The 26562-nt window shown below is 52.6% G+C and overlaps 10 protein-coding genes across 10 annotated transcripts; 6 read left to right on the plus strand and 4 right to left on the minus strand.

Annotated features, from left to right (window-relative positions):
* Positions 1-2711: 2711 nt before the first annotated feature.
* Positions 2712-3919, plus strand: PG994_011569 (uncharacterized protein; the record flags this gene model as incomplete). Its single annotated transcript, XM_066862978.1, has 4 exons — positions 2712-2755; positions 2811-2858; positions 2929-3500; positions 3723-3919. 4 exons carry the CDS (start codon positions 2712-2714, stop codon positions 3917-3919), a joined length of 861 nt encoding a protein of 286 aa, XP_066712088.1.
* Positions 3920-5185: 1266 nt separating this feature from the next.
* PG994_011570 (uncharacterized protein) lies at positions 5186-7714 on the plus strand (the record flags this gene model as incomplete). Its single annotated transcript, XM_066862979.1, has 5 exons — positions 5186-6133; positions 6255-6782; positions 6857-6964; positions 7012-7468; positions 7557-7714. The coding sequence occupies 5 exons, from the start codon at positions 5186-5188 to the stop codon at positions 7712-7714; spliced, it is 2199 nt and encodes a 732-aa protein (XP_066712089.1).
* A 2265-nt stretch (positions 7715-9979) lies between these two features.
* On the plus strand, positions 9980-10867 carry PG994_011571 (uncharacterized protein; the record flags this gene model as incomplete). The annotated part of the gene is made up of 3 exons (XM_066862980.1): positions 9980-10445; positions 10600-10681; positions 10759-10867. 3 exons carry the CDS (start codon positions 9980-9982, stop codon positions 10865-10867), a joined length of 657 nt encoding a protein of 218 aa, XP_066712090.1.
* A 676-nt stretch (positions 10868-11543) lies between these two features.
* On the minus strand, positions 11544-13229 carry PG994_011572 (uncharacterized protein; the record flags this gene model as incomplete). Its single annotated transcript, XM_066862981.1, has 1 exon — positions 11544-13229. One exon carries the CDS (start codon positions 13227-13229, stop codon positions 11544-11546), a length of 1686 nt encoding a protein of 561 aa, XP_066712091.1.
* A 14-nt stretch (positions 13230-13243) lies between these two features.
* On the minus strand, positions 13244-13762 carry PG994_011573 (uncharacterized protein; the record flags this gene model as incomplete). The annotated part of the gene is made up of 2 exons (XM_066862982.1): positions 13244-13492; positions 13550-13762. The coding sequence occupies 2 exons, from the start codon at positions 13760-13762 to the stop codon at positions 13244-13246; spliced, it is 462 nt and encodes a 153-aa protein (XP_066712092.1).
* Positions 13763-17870: 4108 nt separating this feature from the next.
* PG994_011574 (uncharacterized protein) lies at positions 17871-19714 on the plus strand (the record flags this gene model as incomplete). The annotated part of the gene is made up of 2 exons (XM_066862983.1): positions 17871-18181; positions 18319-19714. 2 exons carry the CDS (start codon positions 17871-17873, stop codon positions 19712-19714), a joined length of 1707 nt encoding a protein of 568 aa, XP_066712093.1.
* A 492-nt stretch (positions 19715-20206) lies between these two features.
* On the minus strand, positions 20207-21251 carry PG994_011575 (40S ribosomal protein eS7; the record flags this gene model as incomplete). Its single annotated transcript, XM_066862984.1, has 3 exons — positions 20207-20573; positions 20637-20719; positions 21099-21251. 3 exons carry the CDS (start codon positions 21249-21251, stop codon positions 20207-20209), a joined length of 603 nt encoding a protein of 200 aa, XP_066712094.1.
* Positions 21252-22180: 929 nt separating this feature from the next.
* On the plus strand, positions 22181-22684 carry PG994_011576 (uncharacterized protein; the record flags this gene model as incomplete). Its single annotated transcript, XM_066862985.1, has 1 exon — positions 22181-22684. The coding sequence occupies one exon, from the start codon at positions 22181-22183 to the stop codon at positions 22682-22684; it is 504 nt and encodes a 167-aa protein (XP_066712095.1).
* An 843-nt stretch (positions 22685-23527) lies between these two features.
* Positions 23528-24737, plus strand: PG994_011577 (oxidoreductase; the record flags this gene model as incomplete). Its single annotated transcript, XM_066862986.1, has 4 exons — positions 23528-23732; positions 23794-23861; positions 23936-24021; positions 24086-24737. The coding sequence occupies 4 exons, from the start codon at positions 23528-23530 to the stop codon at positions 24735-24737; spliced, it is 1011 nt and encodes a 336-aa protein (XP_066712096.1).
* A 334-nt stretch (positions 24738-25071) lies between these two features.
* On the minus strand, positions 25072-25536 carry PG994_011578 (uncharacterized protein; the record flags this gene model as incomplete). Its single annotated transcript, XM_066862987.1, has 1 exon — positions 25072-25536. One exon carries the CDS (start codon positions 25534-25536, stop codon positions 25072-25074), a length of 465 nt encoding a protein of 154 aa, XP_066712097.1.
* Positions 25537-26562: the final 1026 nt, after the last annotated feature.

The following is a 26562-nucleotide window of genomic DNA, read 5'->3' on the forward strand; positions in this document are numbered from 1 at the left end:
GTGTGGCAGCACCTAGAATGGAACCCAGAATGACGGGCCAGGGCTTGTGATCCTTCCCGCATCAACAGCAGAAGCATCGCCTCCCTCTTGAGGTCAGACTGGCGGGCGCAGATAATATCTGGGCCCTAGCATCAAAGTACCATGCGTACAATGCAGCCAATGTTTAGAGCGATATGGTCCGGAACTCGCTATAGAAGGAAACCCGCATGGTGGTAGATTGCAACTTGCACCCGCCGCCCTCCTTCAGGGGTAGCAGATTGATCAATCTAGTTTCCCAATTTCGCCAAAGACGGCGGGAGAGACTGAGACCGCCGAGCACCGAGCTTTGGGTAGGAGACGCATGATTGGTCAGCTTTACGACAAAGATGTTGGTAATCAGCCCTATAAACCTGCAGAACAGCTTGGAGGGTTTCCCGTCTAGGTAAGGTGGGCGAGGAGCGATGAAACCAGACTACGTGATTTTCCAATAATAGGCCCAGGAGCAGATATGCGCAGCGGGGAAATAAATGGGGAGCTGACATGAAAAATGATCAATGGGGTTCAGCCATATTATTGTGATGATACAATTAGAAACGAGGTGGCTTGCTGGCCCTCCAGGCATCCGAATAGAATTGGCGCTAGACGGGGCTTTCCCTGACGGCTGAAATAGTGCCCAAATTAGGTAGGAGGGAAGCGGGTAGGTAGGAATCTGACGGGCTTTTTTTGTTGTGTCCACCCACGTGGGAAACAAACTCGGGAGTCAGTTTCTTCTGGATTACTTAAGAATTATCCGATTGTGGGGAGACTTCCAACGTATGACAAGACTTGAGCCTCACAGGTGGGCTTTCTCTCACTCACGGCTGACTCGAGGGCTTTGATTGGCAACGGGTTATGACGAGCCCGGCACTACGGTTCAAGTCCAGCAAAATATGAAGCTGAAGGTCAGCATGCCGTTACGTACATGAGATGGACGGGGGACGATTGTCAGAACTATATGCAGTATGGCCTGTTCTTTTCTGGCTAGGCGGTTGGGCGGGTCCGCCGGGTTTCGGCGCTGTCGGCGGCTTACGTTGCTGCAACCGAGGCACATCGAGCTATTGATCTATCTTAACATCTTTTTGGTATCGGCTTAGATAAGACTTGAGCCATAATCAGGACACCCAATTTCCAATCCATAATACGCTTTGTCGTGACCGGAGTTCCTCAAGCATATCTCCAGCCGAATTCGCTTGTTCCATTTCTTTTCATCCCGAAAATATCAATGAGCTTGCTTTCGCACCTCCTGTGGTCTTTTGCTTTTTCAACTCTTCGTTTCTGGTATAGTTACTATACTGGAGGGAGTGCCTGCACCAGCCCACTACAGCACGACCCTCACAGCACTCTATACTGGGATTGCTGTATCTAACACTTCCCGACAGACCGAAGATCCGACAAGGCTGCCATGGTACATTGATCTCGCGTCGCTCTCCCTCACTCATCAGGGGCAAACTTATTACAGTGCATGCACCTGCCAACCTTAATATATCTCCTCCATCTCCCCTCTTCCTTGGCCGCGCCTGCTGTCTAAGGTCTTCTCCTTTCGACCCGCCCGGCTCCTTGGGTGAGAATAATACGTCGGTGGTGAGATTGGTCCAAGTTGGGCGTGTGTCCTTGTGCAACCCCCCCTTTTTTGTGCCCAACTGTTTTGTTTTGACACCGCTCATTCGCTGGCCAGGCTGTCCCTGCGATTGCCGTGTCTAACCAACCCACTGGTGTATCTCGTCTTTTGGCCCAAACCCGGCTCAGGGCTGCCCAATCGCTGCCTTATCGTCTTCACAACTTGGTGAAGGGTGACAATTGTCTCCGCAAAGTCGGGATAGCATAGTCCCCAAGCAGCATAGTGCCAGACTGATGTTGCAACATGTCCCGGGATACACCTGGTAAGAATGCCAGCAACTCTTTGTGGTCTGCATAGGCTTCCTTCTTTTTGGGCGCAGTGCCCAGCGTAGATTCTCTCCCATTCTAGGCGCGCTTCCGCTGCCATATGCCTGCCAGCACTGAATCTTCTAGTCGCGCGCACTCAATCGGGCTGCACGTCACCTGGCCAGAAGTTCCATCGCGCTCCATTTCAGGGCAACGATCATCCTAGCCTATTCTGCTCGGTTGCTCTGTTGCTGACTTGGATACGTCCAGTATCAGAGTGGCGAAATCATGGCATTCTCGGTGCATTGAATCCACGGTGCGGATGGAACATAAAGCGCCAGCGTCTCGAAGAAATTTCTTTATAATATAATCGACCCCAGACCGAGCTATCTCCCTGCCGAAAAGGACATCGCTGGACCTGACTGTCGAGTAAAGTCTAGTGACGCTCAACATTCATCCTCTACAGCCCCCAAGGACAACTTTACCCTGAGAGCGTTGGTGATATCCCCAAGGATTGTTCGTCCATCCGGAGTCACGATACCACACCGCTATAGGATCTATACCAGTATATCCCGGATAAAGACACATTTCGACCGTGGATCCTAGGTCTCCTGGACGTTCTAGCACGGAATATTTTTTCATTGTTAATTTTCTTCTCGTCAGAGGGAAGCGCAGGACCTAGCTTCCCCTCCAAGAGGAGTACTTCTTCAGCCCATCTGTAGAAGCGGACTTTGAAGCCATTTTATCTCTCGGACTAGGTTCGAGGTGGCGCAATTTGATTTCCAGGATTCATTAGAGGAATGGCCAGAGCAGACGTGCTGTATCAAACCATGTCGAACGGATTTCGAACAGATTTGTGGAATTCCTCCCGCAGGTGCGACCAGAAAGCATTGCCTATTGGAGTACATGTCAAGACTAACCGGTTCAAGTTCTGTCTATGATGACCCTTATATGAATGGTGGCTACCACAGATCAAGGTAAGGCTCTCTCTGCAGAGACACCCTCCATCGCTACTTGGACTGCAGGAAGTAACCGTGCATCTTGAAGTGTCTCCTATCCTCCCGCAACAGGCTCTTCGTATGGCGTACCTGCAGCTGTCAGTACAGCTGGCCCAATCGGACGCATCGAGCCTGCATATTCATCGTCACCAACCTACAACTCACGGCCGATCTCCGCGACCTATAGTAACTCAACGGCAACGTTCGGATCGTATGGCGGCCCAAGTCCCCCAGGGTGGGAGGCCCGAGGCAGCTATTCGCCACACGACTCCCTGGACGACCTAGTTGTCTCCCCCAACGGCCTGGATGGCGAGCTGGGAAGTGCGACAGCCGGCTCCTCGACAAGGAACAGCGGAAAGGGACGCCCCCAGAGGCGACCTTCCAACCGAGACGAGTTTGATGGCCCGCACCAGTTCCTGAAGCGACCCCATCCCGAGTACATCGCATCGCAGGAGCGAGAGTTGCCCCATCTCCCTACGCACCTTCTTGTGCAGGAGCAGGACCACATTCTCACTCAGGTCAACGACCGGCTGTCCCAGTGTGCTTTTGACTTTGTCGCAAAGTATCAGTTTCCCATCCCCTTGACACAGGATGTTCGGCCTGTGGAGCGACCCTCGGACCGTAAGTTGTGATAGCCGCTTCATCCCATCATGACCCGTCATGCTGGATGTTTCGGGCGAGTCCTTGTTGGTTGAGTAAAGAAGCTGACAGCAGACGGCACAGGTGAATGGACCGAATGGGTCTACCTTCTGAAAAGACTGGCGACCAAACGGAGAATACCGGCTAGAGTCCTATACAACGGGCAAATCAAGCAGTTTGTGACCATCTTGGAAAACTCACTAGAGATGAGGCACGCAGCGAAGCATCAATCGCGCCCTCTGAAAGACGACCGGAACATCTTGCAACTGATCAGCGCAGGCATCCAAGTTGCCAAAATCCTCAAAGACGCGGCGGCCATGGACTTTTTGGACCACCTTTACGTTTCTACCCAACGTCAGATTGACGAGCGTAGTGCCGCAGCTCAAGCTCGGTTTCGCTAAACATGGGCACATGGGCACCCAGGACCATGAGATGATGCTCATGATGATACCACAACGTTATTCCGATTCACGGAAATGAAGAATTATGATATTTTTCACGGGCTTCACCGATGCACACGATACACACCCAATGGGGCGTGACGAATCACAGATGTGCGCAATGCGTATCTGATGGATGGATGGATGAATGATGGGGTTGGGCGTTCGGGATGAAGTTTCAACGAACCTTTTTGTTTCATCACACACACTCAGTCGAGTGGTTGTTTTTTTGTTTGACTGAATGGAGCGCTTACCCTCAAGGACAGAAGCCAGAGCCAGGATTAGGATGGAACAGATTATATGGAAACCAGCACAAGGGGTTGCCCGGCGCAATTCGACGATTCGCTACATCGTGGACTAGAGGTACAGCCAAACCAGCCTCTACAAGTGTCTCTCTAGGCTATATGAACTGCCTGCATAGCCAGCTGGAATGGAGATTTTTATTCGGTAGTAAATGTATAACAGCGTGTTTGTGCCATCGGGCGCTCACCAACATGACAGATGTGATGGGTATGTAAGTACTTATGGCAAAGTACCTTGCCCGACGAGCGCATGGCTTGAGACCTGTCATTGGACCAGAATGAACACGTGCTTGACTCGGACTATTCCCACAGCTGTGAAGCCCGGTCAAGGGCATGCGGGAGAGGCACTGCCTGGACGATCGACCGAATCCCGACTGGGCTTAGCGTGCTCTGCCATCCGCAACATCGGTGATCCCTTCGAGTTAGGCGCATCATGGCGGAGTCTGCTGTCTGCATCTCAGGAAGCCTTAAAGGTGAACAGGCCCTCGTCCTCAGATGTTCCAAGAACAGCAGTGCGTACATAGTTTTGAATACTAGTATAAAGAGCCCGTTGCATCAATTCAGTTCCCACCTGATATCTATCTATATGAAATAGCTGGCCTTTCTGAGGACTCGTTTACTCCTTGCAGACTGCAAGCTGGTATATGCCCACATTGGGTGAGGCTATCAATTGATTCACCCACATTGCGCAGCGGCTCTCTCTCGACAACGAGCGTCACATACGATATACTTACCTTATTTATCCCGACCTACCTGATCGAGCCCTGGTTTTCGCCAGTCGCTATCTAGAATCTCAAGCTCCTCGAACCCGGTAAGAACAGAAAGAGGGTTAAGAAGACGGCGACTTGTATTCTTGTATTTAGATGATACATCCGTTCCTCGCCAAAAGTCTCCCGTCTTCTACGCTCAACCAGGCCAGTCAATTATGGCTTCGGTCGCGTCTGCATCGCCCTCCGGGAGCAGCTTCCAACAGCCTGACTCGGCGGATGAATCAGAATCATGGCAGTATATTGAGTCGAACCCTGGATCCGTTGCTTTCTTCCCTAGCCCTGCCAGCGGTAGTCTGAACAGCTGGGGTCTGGTGGGCTTCCCGGACCAGCTCGAGAACTCCTCGCCTGGGTCCGCCGCCGTCTCGCCGCTCCAGCTGAATGACCACCACCAGCAATCGCCGCAGTATCAGCAGCAGCGGCAGAAACAACAAGTATTCTCCGGCTCATATACTGACCAGGCCAATGCTTCAATGATAGCATCCGCAGGCATGGAGGGACAGTTCTTCGCGAGCCTGGCGAGCGACCCTCAGCTGGCAGCAGCCGCAGGTCAGGACTTCATGTTCAACGACCAATACAACCCCGAATTCGACCTGGCGCCCTTCTATGATGCGTTCCCGAACAACAACATGGGCGCGCTAGACGGGATGGGAGAAGACATGAACACCCCTCAGCAACCCATGGACCTAGACATACCCCGGCAATTCCGCAACACCTGCGATGTGCCGCCATGGGAGCCGACAAACCTGAAGACCGATGAAAACCCCTTCGTCATGCCCGGATTCAACGCTTCGCCTGGCGCCTCTAGCTGCTCTCCTCAGACCTCGCCTGCTCCAAGCGGTAGCTCACAACTATCACTCAGTCCACAGTGGGCTGACATCAAGCCGGAGCCGGCCGGCAAAACGCCGATTCGCAGGATCAAAGGCGCGGGTAAGATCGAGAAGAAGAAGCCGGAGCCGGTGAACAAATTCGTCATTATGACCCCTACCCTCATCAACGCCTCGGCCGGGAAGCCGAACCCTTACGAGTGTTTCGACGCCATGCGGACGACGGCAAGGGGGAGAAAGGGGCCTTTGGCAAACGATACGAAGGAGAGCGCTCTTCAAGTGAGGAGGCTAGGTGCCTGCTTCTGTTGTCACAGTCGAAAAGTGAAGGTATGAGCCTTACATTATTATACCAGGCCCCCCATGGGAAGTTCATTCGCTGATCGATCCCTGCCATGTCCAGTGCGATAAGGAACGGCCCTGCAAGAACTGCAAGAAGCTCACACACCAGCTACCCCAGATCGTATGCTGGCAATTCCCGGACTTCCTCCCTGTTCTGTTTCCCGACTTCATCCGCAGCCACTTCAAAAAGGACCAGATGGCCAAGTTCATCAGCGAGAACGTGGATGGTTTCACTGTAGGCGGCTCGGAAAAGACATGCAGCATCGAGCTCTTCTCCGGCCACCGCTTCCAATCGACGCTCACCCTTCGGGCCTCGTTTTTTACGGCGAAAAGCCCCGAGGTCCTGCAGCATTGGCACTTGAACGCTGGCGTGAACTCACTCGAGCTCGAGTCGAGGGGCGCAGTGCCGATTGGCATTGATCTCGACAACACGACGATCCGGGAGGACGTGAGGCGGAAAGCCAGAGACTACGTCCAGTCTTTAATCTTCGATCCTCAGTACGCCGAGCAAGTCACCGACTCGGTCCGCCATACGGAGTTACCGCGAAAGATCCTTAGGGCCGTCCAGATTTACGGACAGCGATCCGATGTGAGTAATTGCGAACACAAGAGCTACCGTTTCTTTGACTTTGACACTGACACGTACATCTCTGCATGGGACAGTCCCCTATCGTCAAGAAGGCACTGTCTATTTACGCCATGCATTACGTCTTGACGCGACACCTATGCATCACGCATGCCTCCATGGCGGAGCTCCAAAGCACCAACCTCGTGCCCGCAACATCCCCTGGGTGACGCCGCGGCTGCTCAACCGGCAGGTGAAGGCGATGCTGGACGAGCACCTGCTCAAGGAGGTCACGACGCTGTTCGAGGCCTTCTCCAAGTCGCTGAAGCCCAAGTCGCGCGCCGGGTGGGCGCCGTGCCTCGCGGCGTTCCTGGTGCTCTGCCTCTTCATGGAGTCGGTCGAGACGGCGGCCGACGTGTTCGTGATGTCGCAGAACGAGGTCGACCTGCGCAACTGCCACCGCGCCGGGTCCGGGACGCCGCTGTCGTACCAGCGCGCCTTCGCCCGCCCCGTCTGCCGCGAGATCGAGAACATGCCCTTCAAGCAGTTCGCCTACCAGTTCCACCAGATCTACCAGACGCACTCGCGCGACGCGTCCACCAAGCCCTTCAACCCGCTGGTCGACGACAGCTTCGCCGAGCTGGGCGAGCTGGACGCCGCGTCGTTGGAGCTGGTGATGACATTGAGGGAGCTGCTTCAAGGCGATTCATGTGAGTGTCTTTCTTTCTTCCTTCCTTGGCGCTTTGTTCTAGACGATGTATGCAATAGAGCTGATTAGGTCTCCTCGAACGACCATAGACTATGAACTGGATTTCCTTGTGGCGGACCTCATCTTGCCAAACGAGGAGAGCCATCCGTATCCCCGCGATGTATCGATCAGCTACACGGGCCGGCTGGTGTCAAGATTCCTGCTCTCTTTCCTGGATGAAAAGTACTTGTTTGATGGCCAGTACTAGCGGTGAACGGCATATTGTGTTGATGTGTTACGAGGTATGAATATGTGACTGGAGTGAATGCGCATATGAACAAGCAGTTATGGATGGATATGTAGATCCCGAGATATGACGAGACACGAACAGCTTTTGATCTAGTGGTATACACTTATACATGGTATGGTGCAAGGCAAACGCATCGAAATAATTATATAAGTTCAACGGCTTGGTATCCAGCAGTTGCTAACGTTCTATCTATGTATGGAGATGTATGTCCGTATTAGTCCCGTTACCGCACTTAAGCAATCTACGGCAGCAGGGTGGAATGGACCGGCTGTCTAGGCCGTTGTGTTTTTCTTCCACTTGAACGATAACCTGTAAAACAGAAGTTTTGACACTCCAGCGCACCAAGAGTCGCGGAGGTAGGCATTTTGTGGGTTTGGTTTGGTCTGGTTGTGTGCCATCTCGTATCCAGACAAGATCCAGATTGGAGCACACAGAGCCATGATACATATACCAAGAAAAAAACAAAGGAAATGTAGATACCTAACCTTCGTGAAGCATACAAAAGCCATCCCCATGAGGTCTCCTTTACCTGCACTCTCGACGTCGTCAGGGCATCGAGGAGGTTTTACCTGGGCTCTGAATGTTTGTTTTTGGGTGATGAGAAAATAGGTTGGTTGGAAGGAAGAGGCTTTGGGCGGAAAAAAGTTCGCAAATAAAGAAAACCCAGCACTGGATAAAGGCACGTGACCTGGAAAAGCCTGGCGGGGCTGGGACAAGCTGGACAAAACTCTGTAGCATCGCCGAGATGCCTCTTTTCTTTTCCTTTTTCTTCTTTACACTTTCCGCACGATTAATCAACCGGTTTCGAATCGCTCACTTGCTACCGGTCATATTTGCGTGCCAGACTAAAATTTCTCGTGACCGCTGCCAATTATTAATTTTGCGTGATGCCTCCTCCGAGGTGTTGCGCAATGGTGGCACCCGTACATCTTCCCTCGTTCTGTCTCTTGTATGTATGTTGTGCTATGAGGTTCTTCGCTGATTTGCCCAACTAAGCGGCAAAGCTGAGCCAACCGATTGAGAGTCTCGTAAAGGACTTGGGTAGAATCTGCGTCTCGTCGAAGCATGCCAATTTGCTATGGCAATGCTAAGGTAAGGTCGAGGGTGTCAAGCATAACTGCCAACAAGCCAACGCTTCTTGATATCTTGTCGCAGTTGCGTTTAGGCTCATATTGTCTGCGTGTGTTCATAATCCGAGTAGTGCGAAGCCTGTTCTTGTCAGCTTATCTTGGACAGCCCTGCATGCGATTTCTCATCATCCCTCGGGGCGCCCTGACGAGATATGGCGGGCGACCTTAAGATATTGGCTCGGCTGAGTTGAGGGATGCCCAGGCAATCAAGCCTCTCGGTTATTGACTTTGCTTGGGGATGGAATTACCCGTTCGGCCCCTATATTCCAAAGGGCAGTCGCCTTTTCGGTCAAATCTGAATAAGGTTGGTTTTCATTGCCTCGGGCCAGGGCAGATAGAGTCAATATACCACTAGTTGGCGTCCAGACAAGGCCGTACGTAATTCATTAAATGGCTGCAACGATAGTCTGCTTTGCACCAAGTAGGTTGGACGACGCCTGATCACCGGTTTGTGATCTTTCATTAGGCACTTTAGCGCTGGCATTCTCAGCATGCCAGCAGCGAATAGCGAGGACCATCGTCAGCCCAGCTCTCCGTTGAAGTGTGGCATGTAGGCAACTGTATAATATACAATATAAGTATATACTTTCATCGAACGGTGGTCATTTTCTCGACTGCCGCCGCTAATCTCGGATGAGAGAGCGTCCGGACAATGACAGGCGCGTAGAAGACCCTTGTCTCACTATGGTTTCCTCCTGGCTACCCTGTTTGTTCACAGCACCCCGCATTCGTGTGTGTGTCTGCCCACCTTCCTGCTGGGGCAATCCAAATGTAAGCGGGAGAGCTTCGTCCTGTGAGCGAGTGGCAAGCGAGCACGTCGTTCTATTGATTTGTTTGGGTGTGATTCTTTCAGAGTCTCGTACTCTTCTCCTCTTTTCACACTTTCCTAGGCGTCCGCGCAATTACAAGTTACTTTACCTGCCTGTCCCTCCACGCCGTCGACCAAGCGTTGACTCGATCATTCGGACTCGCTACTACCTCGAAATCCCGACTCGCGCCCACCATCCATATATTTAAACCGAGCCATGGTCACCACCCGTTCTGGCGCCGCCGCCGCAACGCCGCAACCATCCACTCCCCCTCCTCCTCCACCATGGCGCCGACTTCGACTTCGACTTCCACTGCTGCGAACAACCCCGCCGCCGCCGGCGTCCGCTGGCTGCACGCCCCGGACCGCACGACCCTGTTCTGGTTCGCCGTCTCGCTGCCGCTGGTGATCTGGGACAGCGTGTACGTGCTGGGGCGGCCGCACACGATGGAAGGGGGCTGGCTGTTCTGGCCGCTCTACGTGCCCTACAAGCTCTACGGCGAGGTCGACCATGTCTACGGCTGGAAGTCGTACCACGCCCGCAACGGCTTCACCGCCGCCCAGGGCTCCCTCAACGTCGTCGAGACCGCCATGTACCTCGGCTACCTCTGGCTCTGGCTCACGCGCGCCCGCGGGGTCAACGTCGCCGGCCGCGGCGCCGCCAAGGTCTTGAGCGGGCGCCCGGCTGCGATTGCCGTCCTGCTGGCGTTTACGGCGGCCGTCATGACTGTCAGCAAGACGGTGCTTTACTGTACGTTTGGCTATTTCTTCTTTGGCGGCGTTCTTCGTGGGGGTTAAAGGGAGAGACTGTGTTTTATGCGCATGACTTTGGCTTCTCCGAGAAGTAGCCTAGAGAAATGAGAGGACCAGATCATTGTGCGGTGCTTGACTAACCAGGGTGCTAGGGTTGAACGAGTACTATTCGGGCTTTGACAATATTGGCCACAACTCGATCCAAGATCTGATCCATTTGTGGATTATTCCCAAGTGAGTTCACCACTTACAAGAACTCCATTTGTGTGCGTCGCGTTCTCGAGACTAACAAGAGGGTTCCTCCTTTCCAGTGGCGCGTGGCTCATCTTCCCATCGTATATGATCTATGTGATGGGCAATGAGATCATTGAGGGGCTGACGGCAGCCTCTAGCGGATATGCTGGCATCAAGTCTGAATGAGGCTACATATGTTATACATGTACGTATGATCAGGGTTCGAAACGAAACACAGACAAACAGGTAGCGTGGGGTGGCATGACATGTAATACCATTATGTACGCTTTTCGAGATACTGATACGTGTAGCCACCTTTATCATGTAACATGATGAGACGGACGTCCCAGGCGAAGTATACAACGAAAGTCCCTTTTTTCTAAGTGTCCTACATCCATATAGTCAGGTCGCTTTTGGTATTTGTTGGTACAGCCTGAGAAGTCTCAACGGCACCATGCCCCCGAAAATGTAAAGCAATAATGTCCATCAGACGTGAGATCCCGTGCTCTCTTTGAATGATAGTCCAGCACCCTCCCAGCATCGGCTCCTCCTGACCTTCCGAGAACGCCCTGCCACAATAAGCGATGAGAAAAATGATGACATATTGAGTAAATTAACTACTAAATGAGTGGGTTATGGGTATCACGATATAGATGTGTAATAGAAATAAAAGGTTCGAGTGTGTAAGTGTGTGATATGGCGCAGCATACTCTCTTCCAACGGGCCTGCCTGTCTGGTCGTTTCCTTCCACCTGGTGTGGAATTTCTATTTTCTTTTTTCTCTTTTTGCTTTCTCACCCTTGCAATTGGGGACGAGCGTCGTGGTTATGAGGAAGGTCGATTTGAGATGGCACGCCCAGCCATCAAGGTTTTGGCTCCGTCAGACCGCCGAGACCATACATGTCCCATTCCGGGAGGATGTCATCCCCGGTGCCGCTCGGAAGCCCAAGCCTCGAGGCACGCACTTCCATGAGCGCCTTGATGTCATCCCACACCGTGGGATTGGAGGGCACAGGCATCTGAAGGGCATCGTTATCACTGGAAGTTGTAGCAACAGTGGCAGTAGTAGTGGTAATGGTAGCATCTGACTCTCCCTGGGCTTCCAGCAGGGGCCGCGGGCGCGAGGCCCTGAAGTTCGCCTCGGCTTCCTCTCTAGACGTCTTCCGGATCTGGAGAGGCGGCGGCTCCATGGACTTGCGGTAGTCGTGATTTTGAACACTCTGCGATCGCTGTTTCGGCAGACCCGGCCTCGGAGGCAGCTGCATATGGCGGTGTAGACGGGGTGGCGATTTGGCGCATACGGTCAGAGATCGCGGTGGTGGGCTGACACTGTCGAGGTTGTCCGCAGCCCTAAAATGGGCCGGGACGCAGATGCTACTTCGTCGACTGGCCCAGGAGAAGTGGTTGAGATTCGCCGGAGGCAAAGTAGGGGTCATGGGAACCGGGCTCTCCGCACACGAGGAATCGGCGATTGAGGTGCCTTTCGTCGAGACTGTGCCATGCTCAGAATTAGTCCCATCATTTGATCCACCCGTTTCGGACGCGGTGGATGGCGTTCGAGTGCTATAGATGTCCGGCCCAATCTCTGCTGCAGCCGGTGGCTGTGATGCGAATTCGACATCGTTTGTACCGTTACCGTAGCCGTGAACGACAATCTCATGATACTGAACCGACTTTCGGTTGGCTTGCGGCGATGCGGTCTCAGTCTGGGACGCCATAAAGAGGCCCAATGAACGACGTTTATCACGTAGGCTCTTCGTGATTGATGATCTCTTCGTTGGCGTCCTAGGGCTGCTGGAGGCAAGTTTGGTGTCTGAAGCGTTTCTTTGACGACTCAGTGCGAAATAGTCGATATCTGGCTTGATCTCCGTCTTCATATCTGGACTATGGGGTGTTAGGGGAGGCGTCTGATACCCTGATAAGGTACTCCAGCGTAAGGTCGAAATAGACGGGTTGCGCGTAATTTCGGTCAGGTGTACCTGGAAGTCGGGGTGCACTGGCAGTTCGTCCTTCCAGGGCGGAATGTTGGTAGTCGAGATGCAGAGGTGATACGAGGTATCGGATGCATCCTTGACTTCTGGAGGCGGCTGCGTCACCTGCTTAAGGCATTGGTGGACAGTATATACCAATATCCATCGTATCTTCCGGGCGTCTACTGGACTCAGATTCTCCAATCTGTCGGCCTTCATCGGGTTATAAACTGTGTCTTCCTCGAACTTCCGATAAGCTCTCACCAAGTCATTGTCGAGCAACTCCATCTTGTTCTGATTGGTGGCCTGGAGCAAAGCCACGTGGACTTTCGCCTTTTGTGTTGTCCCAGGTCGAACATATATGCCGAACCATGATGTCCTCTTGGATACAGTAGTTGGCTGAAGCCGGGGCAATAGGGGAAATGGCTTCAACAGGGTCGCGAACCTGTAGCGTGCATCGAATGCCTGTACGCTTTGAAGTGTACATATCCCTCCTTGTGACACTATAGGGACGGCTTGGGTAGAGTCTAGATCCTCATTGACGAGATAGTGGTAAAGTGCTTCAAAGTCGCGACTCATGACGCGGAAGACATCTAGCTCAAAGACCGTGGTCGGGGATCGATCGAAGGCGGTGGGTAGTACCCAAACTTTGTTGCATACACCCCTTGGAGAAGCGTTCGGAATCGTTCGAGATGTGCTCTTGCGCCCGGGTTCAGCCCGAGGTGGGCTTCAGAGAGCTCATCCTGGAGAAATGTCTTCAGCATGCTTCCCATCTGCCCGAGCCTCAGCTCCATTTCCACTTTGGCGCGTCTGATCAAACGTCGTGTGACGGACGATACAAGCTGTGGAATATGTTAGCTGATTTGCTGGTTGCCCACGTAACAGAGACGTGTAATTACCTGGTACTCCGGCCCAAGAAACAACTGATCGCTCATGCCACAGCAGTGGGCAAAGGCATTGATGTACAGATCTCGAATTTGGAGGACCTCGGCGAGGTGTAATATGGCCAACACGTGAGATGGCTGGCTCTTCAGATATAGGTAGCCTTCTTCGTCCATATAACTCATGAGGTCCGCGAGATTGTCCACATCGGCCGTCCGAAATAGGTGCATCGTTTCAGCGAGGGTTATTAGTGCACTACCCAAATGTTCTCCTACTAGGGAGCGCCTGAAGAGAAAAGCGAAGAAGTTTCGCGTTGCAAGATGGAACTGATATGCCTGCCTCTTGTCCAAACCAGGAGGAGCAGGAATATAAAGATCGGTCCGGCCATGCCTGTGTCGTACATGCCGTGCGTTATAATCACAACCCGGCAAGGTAGATATTGACGGCTCGGCCACATCTTGCCATATGTACTTTTCAACAAGCGGGTAACAGTCTGCCTTGAGCAAGGTGGAAAATGGGATTTTGAAGGCCGGTCCTCGCTGCGACTGGCCTTTTCCGTAAAGATGCACATAACAGTCGCCCTCCCGATACCACAGCTCCGGATCCTAAGTAGTTTGTAAGCATGCGTTCTATGGACATACGAGTAGGCAAGGAGGAAAAAGGCCGGCCGAGCAGCTACCTACCCTTCGAAGGCTGTCCCAGGACGAACTCGATCGTGCCGCACCATCCCACCTCATGACTGCTGGGTTCGTAGACAGGTGAGCCCTGACATTCGGGTCCGATTTCTTCGACTTCCACCCCCGTAGACGTTGAGAGACCCCATTGTATAGTGATGAATCTCGGTGCAACGACATGTCCCTGGATTGTTGTGATGCCAAAGATGCCGCAGAAAGGCTGAGGCAAGCGGCTGGGAGCGCGCGGTTGGCGGTACTTGAGTGTTTATCTAACAGTATAAAGCACGGCCAAGGTTCAGTCCGAAAGCAGTTGATCGAAGGTAAACTCGCAAGGAATGTTGGTAGACGGCCATCCAATGGGCTCTTCCAACACAAGTTGACAGGGGTCCTTTTCAGCGGCGAGGTTCACTGCGTCTGCCGGCCACCGACTGGCTAGAACAAGTTAACGAGCTGGGAGCCTCATCGGATTTGAGTTCTCCAGGAGTAAGAAGGGTGAGTCAAAAAAGATCAGGTAGACGTCAGGTCTTGTTTACAGAGACTCCACCCCCAAACTCAAGACGACGCAGTACATGTTGGCAGGGAGGCTTCCCAAGATATAGCAAACCAGACGTCAGCAAGTCTCTGATAATAAATAACACAAGGGCACTGATCCCCGCCTCGCTCGCTTGGGAATTAGCAAAGCGTGGGCTGGGCGGCTCTCGACTCCCCGACGGAAGACCATAGTGCCAGGCAGACGCTAATACCCAAGAGAAGTTGAAGAAAAAATCGACGGTATCACCGATATGACCTGGGTGTGCTGGATTGGATTGGACTGGGCTGGACCCGGCGTGAGTTGCTGGCAAGGCGCCTCAGGCGCCACGGACTCTAGCTCTCTAGCTGCAGGCGGCGATCCCTGTTAGACCCTGTTGGAGTCTTCGAGATAGTTTCCCTTGGGGCTCTACGACTCTACATGCATATGTTTAACTCCCCAAGCCAGGTATTACAGTAGTGTGAAGCATAGCTTTCGCACCAAAATACAGTGTGTGACCGATGTTTTCCAAAAACACCGTCCCATCTGTTTGAACCTATCTGATGTGCCGAAAGGCCTGAACACCGGTAGGTTGACCAATCCTAGCAGGCTGCTTTCGATCCCAGGGCTCACTTGGTATGTTTCCAGTCAAATACAGTCATTTAGCGCAATACTTCATGCAAGAGTTAAACTTTGCCTTGCTGGGTCGTAAAGGTCCATGGGTTGTCCGAGCTGCACGAGAATCACACGCATTAGTCTTTAGCGTAGTCGATAGCCCGGACCTGCGCTGAAATCGCAGCTGAAAGGCCCCGAGCCATGGTGCGGTAACCAAGACGTATGTGTTCCAGGCCAGGGAACTCTCTGTAATTGTTGTTCAAATCTTCAGAAACGGACGAACTGAAGGTCGCCAAAAGGACCCCTAGACCCGTGAAAGTCTGTTGGAAGGAGCCTCTGGCATGTATGTTGCTTTTTCTTTCTTTCCGACGGCACCCTGTGTGGTGTGGTCATGGATGGTAGCGTTCACCTACATACATGAAATCTGGTAGTTGTTTATGATGAGTGCAAGCCAATGGTATGCTTACTTGTACAGCTACTGCTTGCAGGCCATCCGCATTGGCTATTCGGGACGGTCCTGGTCCCCACCCACTCTTCGGTTCCCGGAGTGATCAACATTACCTTACAGTAATGTGCATGACATATCTATGCAGCCCTCGGCCGATTGAAAGCATGCTCGGCCAATCAGCTGTAGGTTGATGCTCGCATCGAGCATCTCGCAGGGGAAGCATGCTTGGCACTTGGCCGGCAGTGAAATTCCGGGTTCTTGTTGTTGACAGCAATGTTTGTCTACCTTCATAGTAATTAAGCCTAGCCTGGCATATCTTTTCGTCGCGTCATGATACAGTACTGCTGTCATTACTCGCTGCAACTATTCCGTTCCATGATGATGTTTGTAGGTATGTTTGTACGCATGCAGACAGCCACGTCGGCGACAACGTCTTTAGCTTGCGCCATGGAAAAAGGATGCGGCTTGGCATTATCGTATTCTCGGGTAGTAGCAGGTGCGATGGGAGGACAAAGCGCTTGTGCGACACGTAATGATATTCCAGCCACGATCCCGTGCAGTCGTCAGCATCTTGTTTGGTGAGTATGTATGGTGTGCAGAAAGGAAGGGGTCACGATGGCTCGTCAAAGGCCAAAGACGGTGACAGAGGAATGGGGATGCCGCCCCCTAAATCTAGGTACACATATCATCTGTGAGGATTTCGGCGCAGTATCATCAAGGTTTGGACGGCTTCTAAGAAACGCGTTTCATCCTCTACGTTGGTAGATCGAGTTGCCCCAGATTCAGTTGGTCCTGGCATCTTTGAACGTGTATCAGTTGGTCCTGTTATCCCACTGGTATGTGCTATTGATTTCGGTATGATCTCATCACCTCCATTGTGGAGTGTCTGTTAGTGATCTTGTGATGCGATGGGATCGGCGGGTGTCTGGTTCGAAAACGGATATCCGGGTATTGGGCAGCAAAGAAACGAGGACTCATGGGCAGTATACTTACCCGTCGATGGTAGTGGGAAGAGAAATAGAATATCGAATGCCTTTTGGTTCATGATGCTTTTCGTGTGTAATGTGATAAAACTGAAAAGCTCTAGGTTCGTTCGCTGAGATGATGAACTACCTAATGTCCCCTCGAGTACACCAGATACAAATCACAATTTTTAGTAACCTATATACATATGTATTTACGTAGCTACATAACGTACTTTACCTGACCTACCTACCTAAAGTACGTTTATGATGAGAGACTGTAGGTCAAAACAACCCGAACCAGCCTTATACTGTTTCGATTAGCGTACCAGCAAGTCGGATCTGGCTGGTTACCTAATTGTCAGTGCCACATCCGTACGTACAGAGTGGGCATCTCAATGTCCTGTGCAGTAGTAGGTAGCTGTAGTGCAGCAGTATGCTTGGCTGTGGAAGTTATAGTCAAAAGGAACCCGACAATATGTTGCCTGGGTACTAGATCGCTTCCGGTTAATCCCACTATGAGGCTGTGAAAAGTTTATCTAGGGCGAACCTATCTTGAGTAGTGCCTCTAGGGATCTACCTCATCCAACACTTGTTCATTTCACTTGGCGCGCTGGATGCTCGAGGTGCCTTGATAAATGGCCCGTCCGACTTTAGTACATAGCCCTGGAGTATTGTAGTGGGGGCTTTTCAGGTTCTGACTGCCCACGGCCATAGCTTCTGCTGGTTGCCCGCACGTGATTTTCCAGCTCTGCGCAATAGCAATTGAATGGGTGTTCACGGAAGAAGCCCCCGAAACGAAACCAAACACATCTTGCCCTACCGCGCAGACTTGACATTGACATTTCTGAGATTTGATGAAAAGTTGAAATCGACCGTATTGGCTCTAGGCATAAGGTGCGAGTACATGCAGAGGTCTGCCAATGACGATATGGGCATCCTGTAGTGTAGGATGTAGGCAGCGGGAGCTGTGCAAGCAAGCACCTAAGCTTCCAGTCCAGTTCTGCCCGTAGCGTACATGATTGTCAACCTTCAACTTGCATACCCTGAATTCAGTCTGCAACCTTACGCCGTTCCCGCCCTCGCTGCTATGTAGCATTAGGTCGTCACTGCGAAACCAGATCAGATCCAATGGCGTCTTTTACACCCTACACGTACATACAGTGTCCTTGCTACGACTTGTCCAACCAAACGCGCCACTCTGACGGCTCACCCTCCCCCACCTCGCAGGACCTGCCCGATGATGATGACGAGGACCACGCCTTCGACCCGCGCTCCCCACGCTTCAACTACAGCTTATACCCTCTCGAATACCTGCTCTACTGTGTCGATTGCCACCAGATACGTTGTCCCCGCTGTGTCTCGGAGGAGCTAGTCACCATCTACTGCCCGAGTTGTCTGTTCGAAGTCGGCAGCAGCAGCGTCAAGACCGAGGGCAACAGGTGAGTCTCTCAAAAAAGCCCGTCCTGCTCACTTGCATGGCGCATTGCCTTGTGCTTGAACCCCAGTTGTCAAGACGTCCCTCTACGTGCCTCTGTGCCGTGCCAATGCCCTAGATTGACGCGTTTCGGGGTTGCAGGTGTACGCGCAGTTGTTTCCAATGCCCTATCTGCGTCGGCCCTCTGGCTGTCCAGTCTCTCGAATCCGCGCCCGAAGCCTCACTTCTCTCAGTCGATAATGCAGCCGCATCTGGTCCCACGGGTCCTTGGGCGCTGACTTGCTCCTACTGTAACTGGAGTTCCGCGGAAGTTGGTGTCAAATTCGACAAACCGCAGGGTATCTTTGCCCAGCTGTCCAAGCTTCGCAATGGCAGCAGTACCGGCACAGATGTCTCTCTGACATCGGGCGACGTGTCTCCTACGAAACGGGATGCCAACATCCCCAAACCAGAGTCTACGAGGGCGCGATTTTCCGCCTTGCGAACCTTTAATCAGTCGCAGCTTGCCAATTCGAACACGGGGTCTTCCATGGCGGGAGGCATAGGGGATTATGGATTCAGCTCGCCAGCTGCCTTGACCCGTATCATGAGCATATATTCGGGCAGTACGTCAAAGCCCAAGAACAAGGCCTCCGTCATGCGGGAGGCGGACGTCCCCAATGAAGGGTTTCGTACGAGTAACCTCGACGAGTCGGAGTCCATACTGAAACTTCGAGCTGGGGGGTATAAGGGGACGGTGACGATGGAACAGGCTGCTTCACAAGTAGAGGAAGGCGCCCATTTTGCGGACGAGCTATGGCCGGTGGCGTCGCTGCTTCGCACGAAGCGAGCCAAGCGGTGCCCCGCGTGCCGCCATATTCTCAGCAAGCCCGAGGCGAAAGTAAGCAACACGAGATGGCGAATACGGCTTGTAGCCGGCAATCACATCCCTTCGGTCACCATCAAGCCTCTACCTACTCCCGGCGTACCGCTTCTGTCCGCCCTTGCCCCACTGAAGCCCATGCAATACCTCCTGACGTTTAAGAACCCCATGTTCGACAGCATCAAAGTCACACTCGCCACGCCTGCTACGACGCCGGGTAGGTTTTCCTCCAAGGTGACTATTCTATGTCCGCAGTTCACCGTTGGGGCCAATTCGGACGACTACGACTTGAACGAAGTCCTCAAGGCCGAAGACAGGGACCAGCGGGACCGGCGACGGGAAGATGACGGGTCGCACCAGGTCGAGGCGGGCAAGGTCTTTGAGCGCGGTCGGAACTGGGTCAGCATTGTAGTCGAGGTGATTCCCGCCTCTCTGCAGATCCAGCCCGCACCGTCCTTGCTGCAGAAAGCAGGCGAGCCCGAACCGGACTTGGCCCCGCTGAGAGAGGATGAGGATATCCTTGAGATACCCATGTTTGTGCGGCTCGAGTGGGAGAGTGAGCCCTCGCAGGACCAGGTCGGCGTTGCGCCTAGCAGCAAAGAGAAGGATGCCAAGGAGAAGAGGGAGCTGGCTTATTGGAGTGTTCTTGGCATTGGTCGGATCAGTCAGGAGTAAGGCAGGGAAAGGAACGTGATGTTACAAAGCCATTTTATGAGATACCCCTATAAGAAAAGGAATTGGTCATAGATAACATGTGTGTAATCCGGATGCTGATCCAATTAAACTTGCTCAAACTTTATCCATCTAAGTTGCGAAGTCGAGGAGTAACTAGTGGTATGGGACCATAGGCCTTGGGGAAGTTAACCTCTAAACGCCAAAATAATCAAGATCAAACGTAGGTATCACATCTATATAATAGGAGAACAAAGTAGTTGGTGTGTCATCAAAGAACCGAGCTTGACATTAACCTCATGTGGAATGTATCAAACTATCTAGACGCCATACCCTTTTTGTGTGATCCGAATGTGGCCTGCCAGGAGGGAATCCCAAACCTTTCCATCCATGCTGCTACCGGAAAACAAATGCAGGAAATTTCAGAACGACCACATTATCGTAATCATTGCATCCCTTCATCGTTCAACCCCAACTCCGGTCCTCCGCTTAGCCCTAGTACTCGGCGGCACCGGACTGGGGGAACTCGAAGGTAACACCACGGCCCGTAAGGCGGCGGTAGACCTCAGAGTAGGTGTCGAGGCGGTAGTCAACGCCACCACGCTCCTTCTCGTCAAGGACAACCTTGAGGACCTTGCTGCCGTCCTCCTTGGTGCGGAGACGCTTGCCGACAATCTCGACGGGGTAGACAAGATCGGTCAGGATGGCGTCGTGGACAGCAGTCAGAGTTCGCGAACGGGGGCGCTTCTGAGTCTGGGTGTTGCGAGAGCGGGCAGATCGCTTGGGGCGGGGCAAGATGCGGCGCGAGGCCAGGATCAGGACGTGGCGGTCAGAGAACTTCTTCTCAAGCTCACGGGTGAGGCTGTAGAACGGAATTAATACATTTGTCGGCCAAAGAGCCAATGGCGAAAACGGGTGAACTTACCGCTGCTGGACGCGGTGGAAGCCCTGCAGAAGAGGAACGGGGACAAAGATGGCAATAGCCTTCTTGCCGTGGCCGACTTCGATCTAATTTGAGACCCAAAGTCAGCAGGCGAGCTCCAGGATATACACGTAATGTGCTTCCTTGGACCGCTTCCCGTCCTATTCCCACTATTTGGCATACATCTGCTGCATGTGTATTGTACGTGTGGTCTACGAAGATTGCTTCATCTTATCGTTCGGCTCGACTTTTCCTTCAATCAACCCGTCCATGATCGAGCGATGTCCAAGCGAGCCGAAACCGACCAGAGTCGGCAAGAGCAGGAATTGTGCGCGCAAATGTCGGCAACAAATCTTCCTCGGGCGTCGTCGCACATATGTAGCAGGCAGAGTGTCGTGAAGGAATAGGTACAGATCGCGGTCTGGTAGAAGGTTCATCGCAGGTCAATGGCAAATCTCACCTCACGGGCAGAGACGAACTGCAGAGGTCGGAGAGCGACCTTGAGGTCGGCAGTGTTTGTCTGAGATCGTACAGAGCACCAGCAATGCTAGTCTCCAACTCGGAGGGGTTTTGCCGCGAAGGGCTGTTGGGGGCGATCTTGTTCAGAGAGGCAGACATGCTGGGCAACGTGGTGAAGGGAATTGTCGACAGGAATTCGGACTGTTTCTCGATGGGCGGCACGAAGTAGAGAAAAGTCCTGGACTGGATCGCGAATTTCGGGGTACAAGCTTGTAAACTGCAATTCCACAAATTCTGGCAGGGCAAGCAAAAATTCCCAAATCAAAAGTGTGGGAAAGAGTGATTGGGGGGAGGGGGAGGGTTTTGCCGGGGTTAAGCCAGAATGCTCCACCTTCTCTTGCCCGCCTTCCTGATTCGGCTTCCATCGAACAAGCACTCGAAGGTCCACTGAGATACCTACATGTGGACGCAATACAAAACATTCAATGAACCAGAATATTCAGTCTATCGTAATTAAATAGATTACTTATATATAAGTGTTCGTATGATCGTAACGCTGTATCGTTGAGACCGTTTTGCATGTTGGTGTTGTAAAAGTATAAGAGGTTTTGCACCTCACTGAAGCTGCCCATTAGATTGGGTTGTCTTTGCTTCCAAACATACAACTAGGCGGATGAATATAAGGCTCAACCATACTAGGTTCCCGTATGTAACCTAGATGAAGCCCATTCTCTGTGGAGGGCCCTTTTCTTACTGATACTCTCCTGATATGATAAACGAGTTGTACAGTATCTGGGAGGATAGTGTTAGACCATACGTGCTTGTTTAATACCAGACCTACTGACAGACAACATGAATATTCCCACTTCTTGGTAGGCTAACCCGGGTCTTTCACCAACCAATGAGATCACCACCAACAACTGAAGACCCCCTGGCATCAAAGTGTCAGTAGTTGGCTTTATCCAGCAAACATCAGACGATACGTTACTGTAAAGTGCGACGACATAGCACAAGTCATTCCGGTGAAGCCGAGTTTCTGTTTTATCATTAAGCACCTCCCAGCTCTCCCTTAATACAAGCTATAAGCCATGGCGAGAACCAAGTCCACCGCAGCTTTTACGCTCCCACTGCCCTACCGGCTCTTCTTCCTGGTGATTGAGCCCATATCGGCGCTCGTCGGCGCCTACTACGCACACTTCCGCAAGGCGGACTACTTGACGCTGACGCACGCGCCCACCGCACCGTCGGGGGACGCCATCCTCGCAGGCACCTCGATCGTGCTGTCCCAGCTTGCCAACCTCTACCTGCTATTCGCCCTGAACGAGGCCCTGGTCCTGCGCGCCACCTCTGACATGTTCGTCTGGAAGACGGTCCTCTTCGTCCTGCTGCTGGCCGACCTGGGCCACCTTTACTCGGTCGCCGCGCTGGGGCCCAGGGTCTACTGGGACGTGGCATCCTGGAACGCCATTGACTGGGGCAATGTCCCCTTCGTCTACCTCGGGGCGTCGATGCGCCTGGCTTTTCTGCTTGGCGTGGGCATTGGTGGTGGACGCCCGGTAAAGACGGCCACAGCTACGAGGAAAAGTGCTTGAGTTTGGACGCCTCCTAGAGTCTGGCTTCAAGCGCCACTCAAAACGGTGAACCTGCGTGCGGCAAGGGGTCCATCGTTAGCTTCCAAAGCCCCTGAGGCTTGCTTTGCAGAAGACGCCTCTCGGGATTTGATGGAATGTTATTCAGCAGACAATTTATTTGTTATCCGCCAGCAGAGGCTGATCAACCAGGCTTTTTACATAACCTATCGGAGAAGAGCCGCAACAATTCGAAATCCACAACCTCAGACACTCCTACGAGTCGAGCCAAATCTCTTAGATAAGTCTATATAGAGTCGTATCCGGCGCCGTCGCATCCACAAGGATAACATATTCTTGTAATCAGTCGCATTCTTCCTGGCTGCACGATGATCCGGCGGGTGCCAAGACTTCGTACGGTCGGCACAAATAGGAGCGCTTGAGTGGTGGAATTCTCGGTAGCATTTGTCCGATTCATCGCTTACCTGTGTCGTAATCAGCTCGTTCATCTGACATGCGTGGAGACCGGGGAAGTGAGTATGGAGTCATCCTGCATTTGCTAGGATCTGTTAACGAATTCAAGGCCATTGGCATTGCTCATTGGCCCTGCCGGCTGATATCGCAATGGGGAAGTTGGAGAAGCCCCCCTCGTGCCCCTCGTGCCCCTCGTTTATCCTGAGCAGCATCGTCGGGAGACAAACACATGATGGTGGGGCTGCTGTAGGATCGCAAAATTCATATAGCTCCTATCTTACCGGACTTCCTACTGCGGCTATATTCTGTTTTTTGCGTGATTTGTCCTCCGCAGCATTCACTCCCGCAAAGAAAGAAGGCTAATCTGTCCTTGAGCAACCTCCCGTTCCTACGATGGCTAAGTACGACAAGTATGTTGGCTTCCAGGTCAACTCACCTGATTCCTACAAGTCATTCCACAAACAGGAGTTCGATGTGAAGCCCTTCGGAGACAACGACGTTGAGATCAAGATCGAAGCATGTGGTGTGTGCAGTTCAGACATTCACACCATCTCTGGTGGCTGGGGTGATCAAAAGTTCCCCCTGGCCGTCGGTCACGGTGAGCAACTTATCATTCTTACTTATCAGGAAAATCATTAACATCTGATCCTGTGGCAAAGAAATCGTCGGCCGAGTCCTTCGCGTTGGCCCTAAGGTGACGCTCGCCAAAGAGGGGATGCGCGTTGGCGTAGGCGCTCAGTCTTGGTCCTGCCTGGAATGTAGACAGTGCAAGAACGACAACGAGACGTACTGCCCAAGCAGATGGATACCTATGGTGCCGTCTGGCCCGATACGGGCATCGTCACCCAGGGTGGCTATTCATCTCACGTCCGCACACATGAGTACTGGTACGCAGCTTGAACGAGTCTAGCCTCCATATAGGACAAGATACTTATATAGAATTGATGACAGGACCTACCCTATCCCAGATGCGATCCCGAGCGCAAGCGCCGCGCCGATGCTCTGCGCCGGCATCACGACCTACTCCCCGCTCGTGCGCAACGGCTGCGGCCCGGGCAAGAAGGTGGCCATCGTGGGCCTCGGCGGCTTGGGCCACTTCGGCGTGCTCTGGGCCAAGGCACTGGGGGCCGAGACGTGGGTGATCTCGCGCTCGCACAGCAAGGAGGCGGACGCCAAGAAGATGGGGGCCGACGGGTTCCTCGCGACGCAGGACCAGGGCTGGAACGAGGCGCACAAGATGACGTTCGACCTCATCATCAGCACGGCCAACAGCTTCGGCGAGGGGTTCGACATGGCCGCCTACCTGGCGCTGCTCGACGTCCACGGCAAGTGGATCTCGGTCGGCCTGCCCGAGGAGGCCACGCTGCAGATCAGCCCCCAGGACTTCATGGAAAACGGCTGCCTCATCGGTGCCTCCCACCTGGGCAGCCGCCGCGAGATGCTCGACATGTTCAAGCTGGCCGCAGAGAAGAAGATCGACTCTTGGGTCGAGTCCGTCCCCATCAGCGCCGAGAATCTGGCCAAGACTATTGAGAGGCTCGAGAAGAACGACGTTCGATATCGGTTTACTATGGTTGACTACGACAAGGAATTTGGAGCTTAGGTTTGTCTACGTATATGGAGACCAGTTCAGAATAACTTTTCGCACTTCAAGCACAAATGATACCATGCACAACATCTGTCGAAGACGGGAGAGATATTAAGTTCCATTGAACCGTCACGTCATTTTATTCAATGCCTGACGATTAGAGAGTGTGTATGAGATTGCGAAGATGTGAGCAGCATATCCAGCAAAGTCAGCCTCTCAGCACTAGACCTAGTTTGCGCGACTGTACGCCGTTCTTGAGGGCTGATTGTCGAGTCATGACATTCCCGGAAGTGACCGAAGATCCATTCCATTTCTCCGATATATCAGCCACGCTCATAGACAATTCTGTCTAGTAGTTGGAAGATTCATCGCTGGGGTTGGCTGGAAGCGATTGCGTGGAATCAGCATGCGCAAGATCAGGGAGGACAAGGGGGCATTGTGAGGCTGGATGATCGTTGCCACCTTGGTAGGCGGGAGCAAACGAAGGTCCAGAGGGATCAGGCTGTCGCGCCTTCTGGGCGACAGGGGGCGGCGTCAGGAAGGGGTACGGCGCTCTATCGGGCAGCGGGGGTGGCGGGATGACCAGCGGAAGATCTTCTCTTATAGCAAGAGCCACGTCTCTTGGATGTGGCAGACCCATTATCACCATAGCCTTCACTATCTCATCGTGTTTATTGGCGTTGGTCGGGGGCGGCGTGGACCTGTCGGTGTTGAACGACGACTCGTACGCTCTCCAGATGCATTCAAAGAGCCCCTTGTGGCTTGGATGGACCCGGACGATGTAGGTCCCAGGGCAGATTTGTTTCATCGACATGGTGCTTGAGGCTGCTGGGAGGGGGATTGTTGGAGTGCCGTTTAGCATGCAAAAGTGTGGTTGATAGGAGCTGTGGGAGTGGTTTGTATGCATCTAAAAACCCAACGACGGAGCCCTGGGTTTATATAGAATTGTCTGCATACGTACAAGTGCGTACCGAGTTACTAATGAAAGAATGATTAGTTGGCTATGCTGTCAGTCAGGGGCTTTTTATGCTGAGTCGAGATCAGATGTAACGGGCGTATAACAAAGAGAGTATGCCACCATCACCAATCAAGGCTCGTGCCACGAGACAAGCCCCTGTGTGTTGTTATCATTAGTGTTTGGCCTCTTACAGAAACTCTGCAAATGGTTGAGCTGTCTGTCCTGATAGACTCCAGTACCTACATTGGCACCTTCATTCAGATTTGTATCTCCACGCACCGGATGACCAGTTTGAGTGGCATATGAGTGGTATATGCGGTTCATCATAGAGAGCTCTTAAAGTACATTAAGACTACGGATAATCTCATTTACAAGGACAAAGACACAGTACTATAGCGCTCAGCAGACTAGCTGATGTCAATTTTTAGAGCATATCACGGTCAGTAGGCCCTATGTTTTGAGAAGCCAATATGAACGAAAGTCATGTCTATTCATTGTTGCTGCGACAACTACAGCCAGGTAAAAATATCAATAGGAGACACAACCTGAAGAGAGAGTGTGTACTAGCTACTGATCGAGTAAGATTCATGAGAAAACCCCCCTAATTCCCATCGCCGATATCCGATGGTAATGAATGTAATGAACTGAATGCCAATGAGGAGTCTTCGAGTAATTCGCGCCTGGATAGGACAGCCATCGAGTAAGACCGTGGCGATGCCCTCCCTCTCCCGCATCATCCCGTAGCTTTCCTGTCATCCAAGCAATGAAAACGACGTTGGCTGGTTATAGATAGAAGTCAAGCATGCCGTTGGCACCGGATCTCTAGCTCAGTCGATTCCATAGCAAGTAGCTCCGATCATGCTTTAGAGAGAAGGAGAGAGC

The sequence above is a fragment of the Apiospora phragmitis genome (genome assembly GCF_038363925.1).
Source record: "Apiospora phragmitis strain CBS 135458 chromosome Unknown utg000010l:1.0-9815664.0:1.0-9183399.0, whole genome shotgun sequence".
Lineage (NCBI taxonomy): Eukaryota > Fungi > Ascomycota > Sordariomycetes > Amphisphaeriales > Apiosporaceae > Apiospora > Apiospora phragmitis.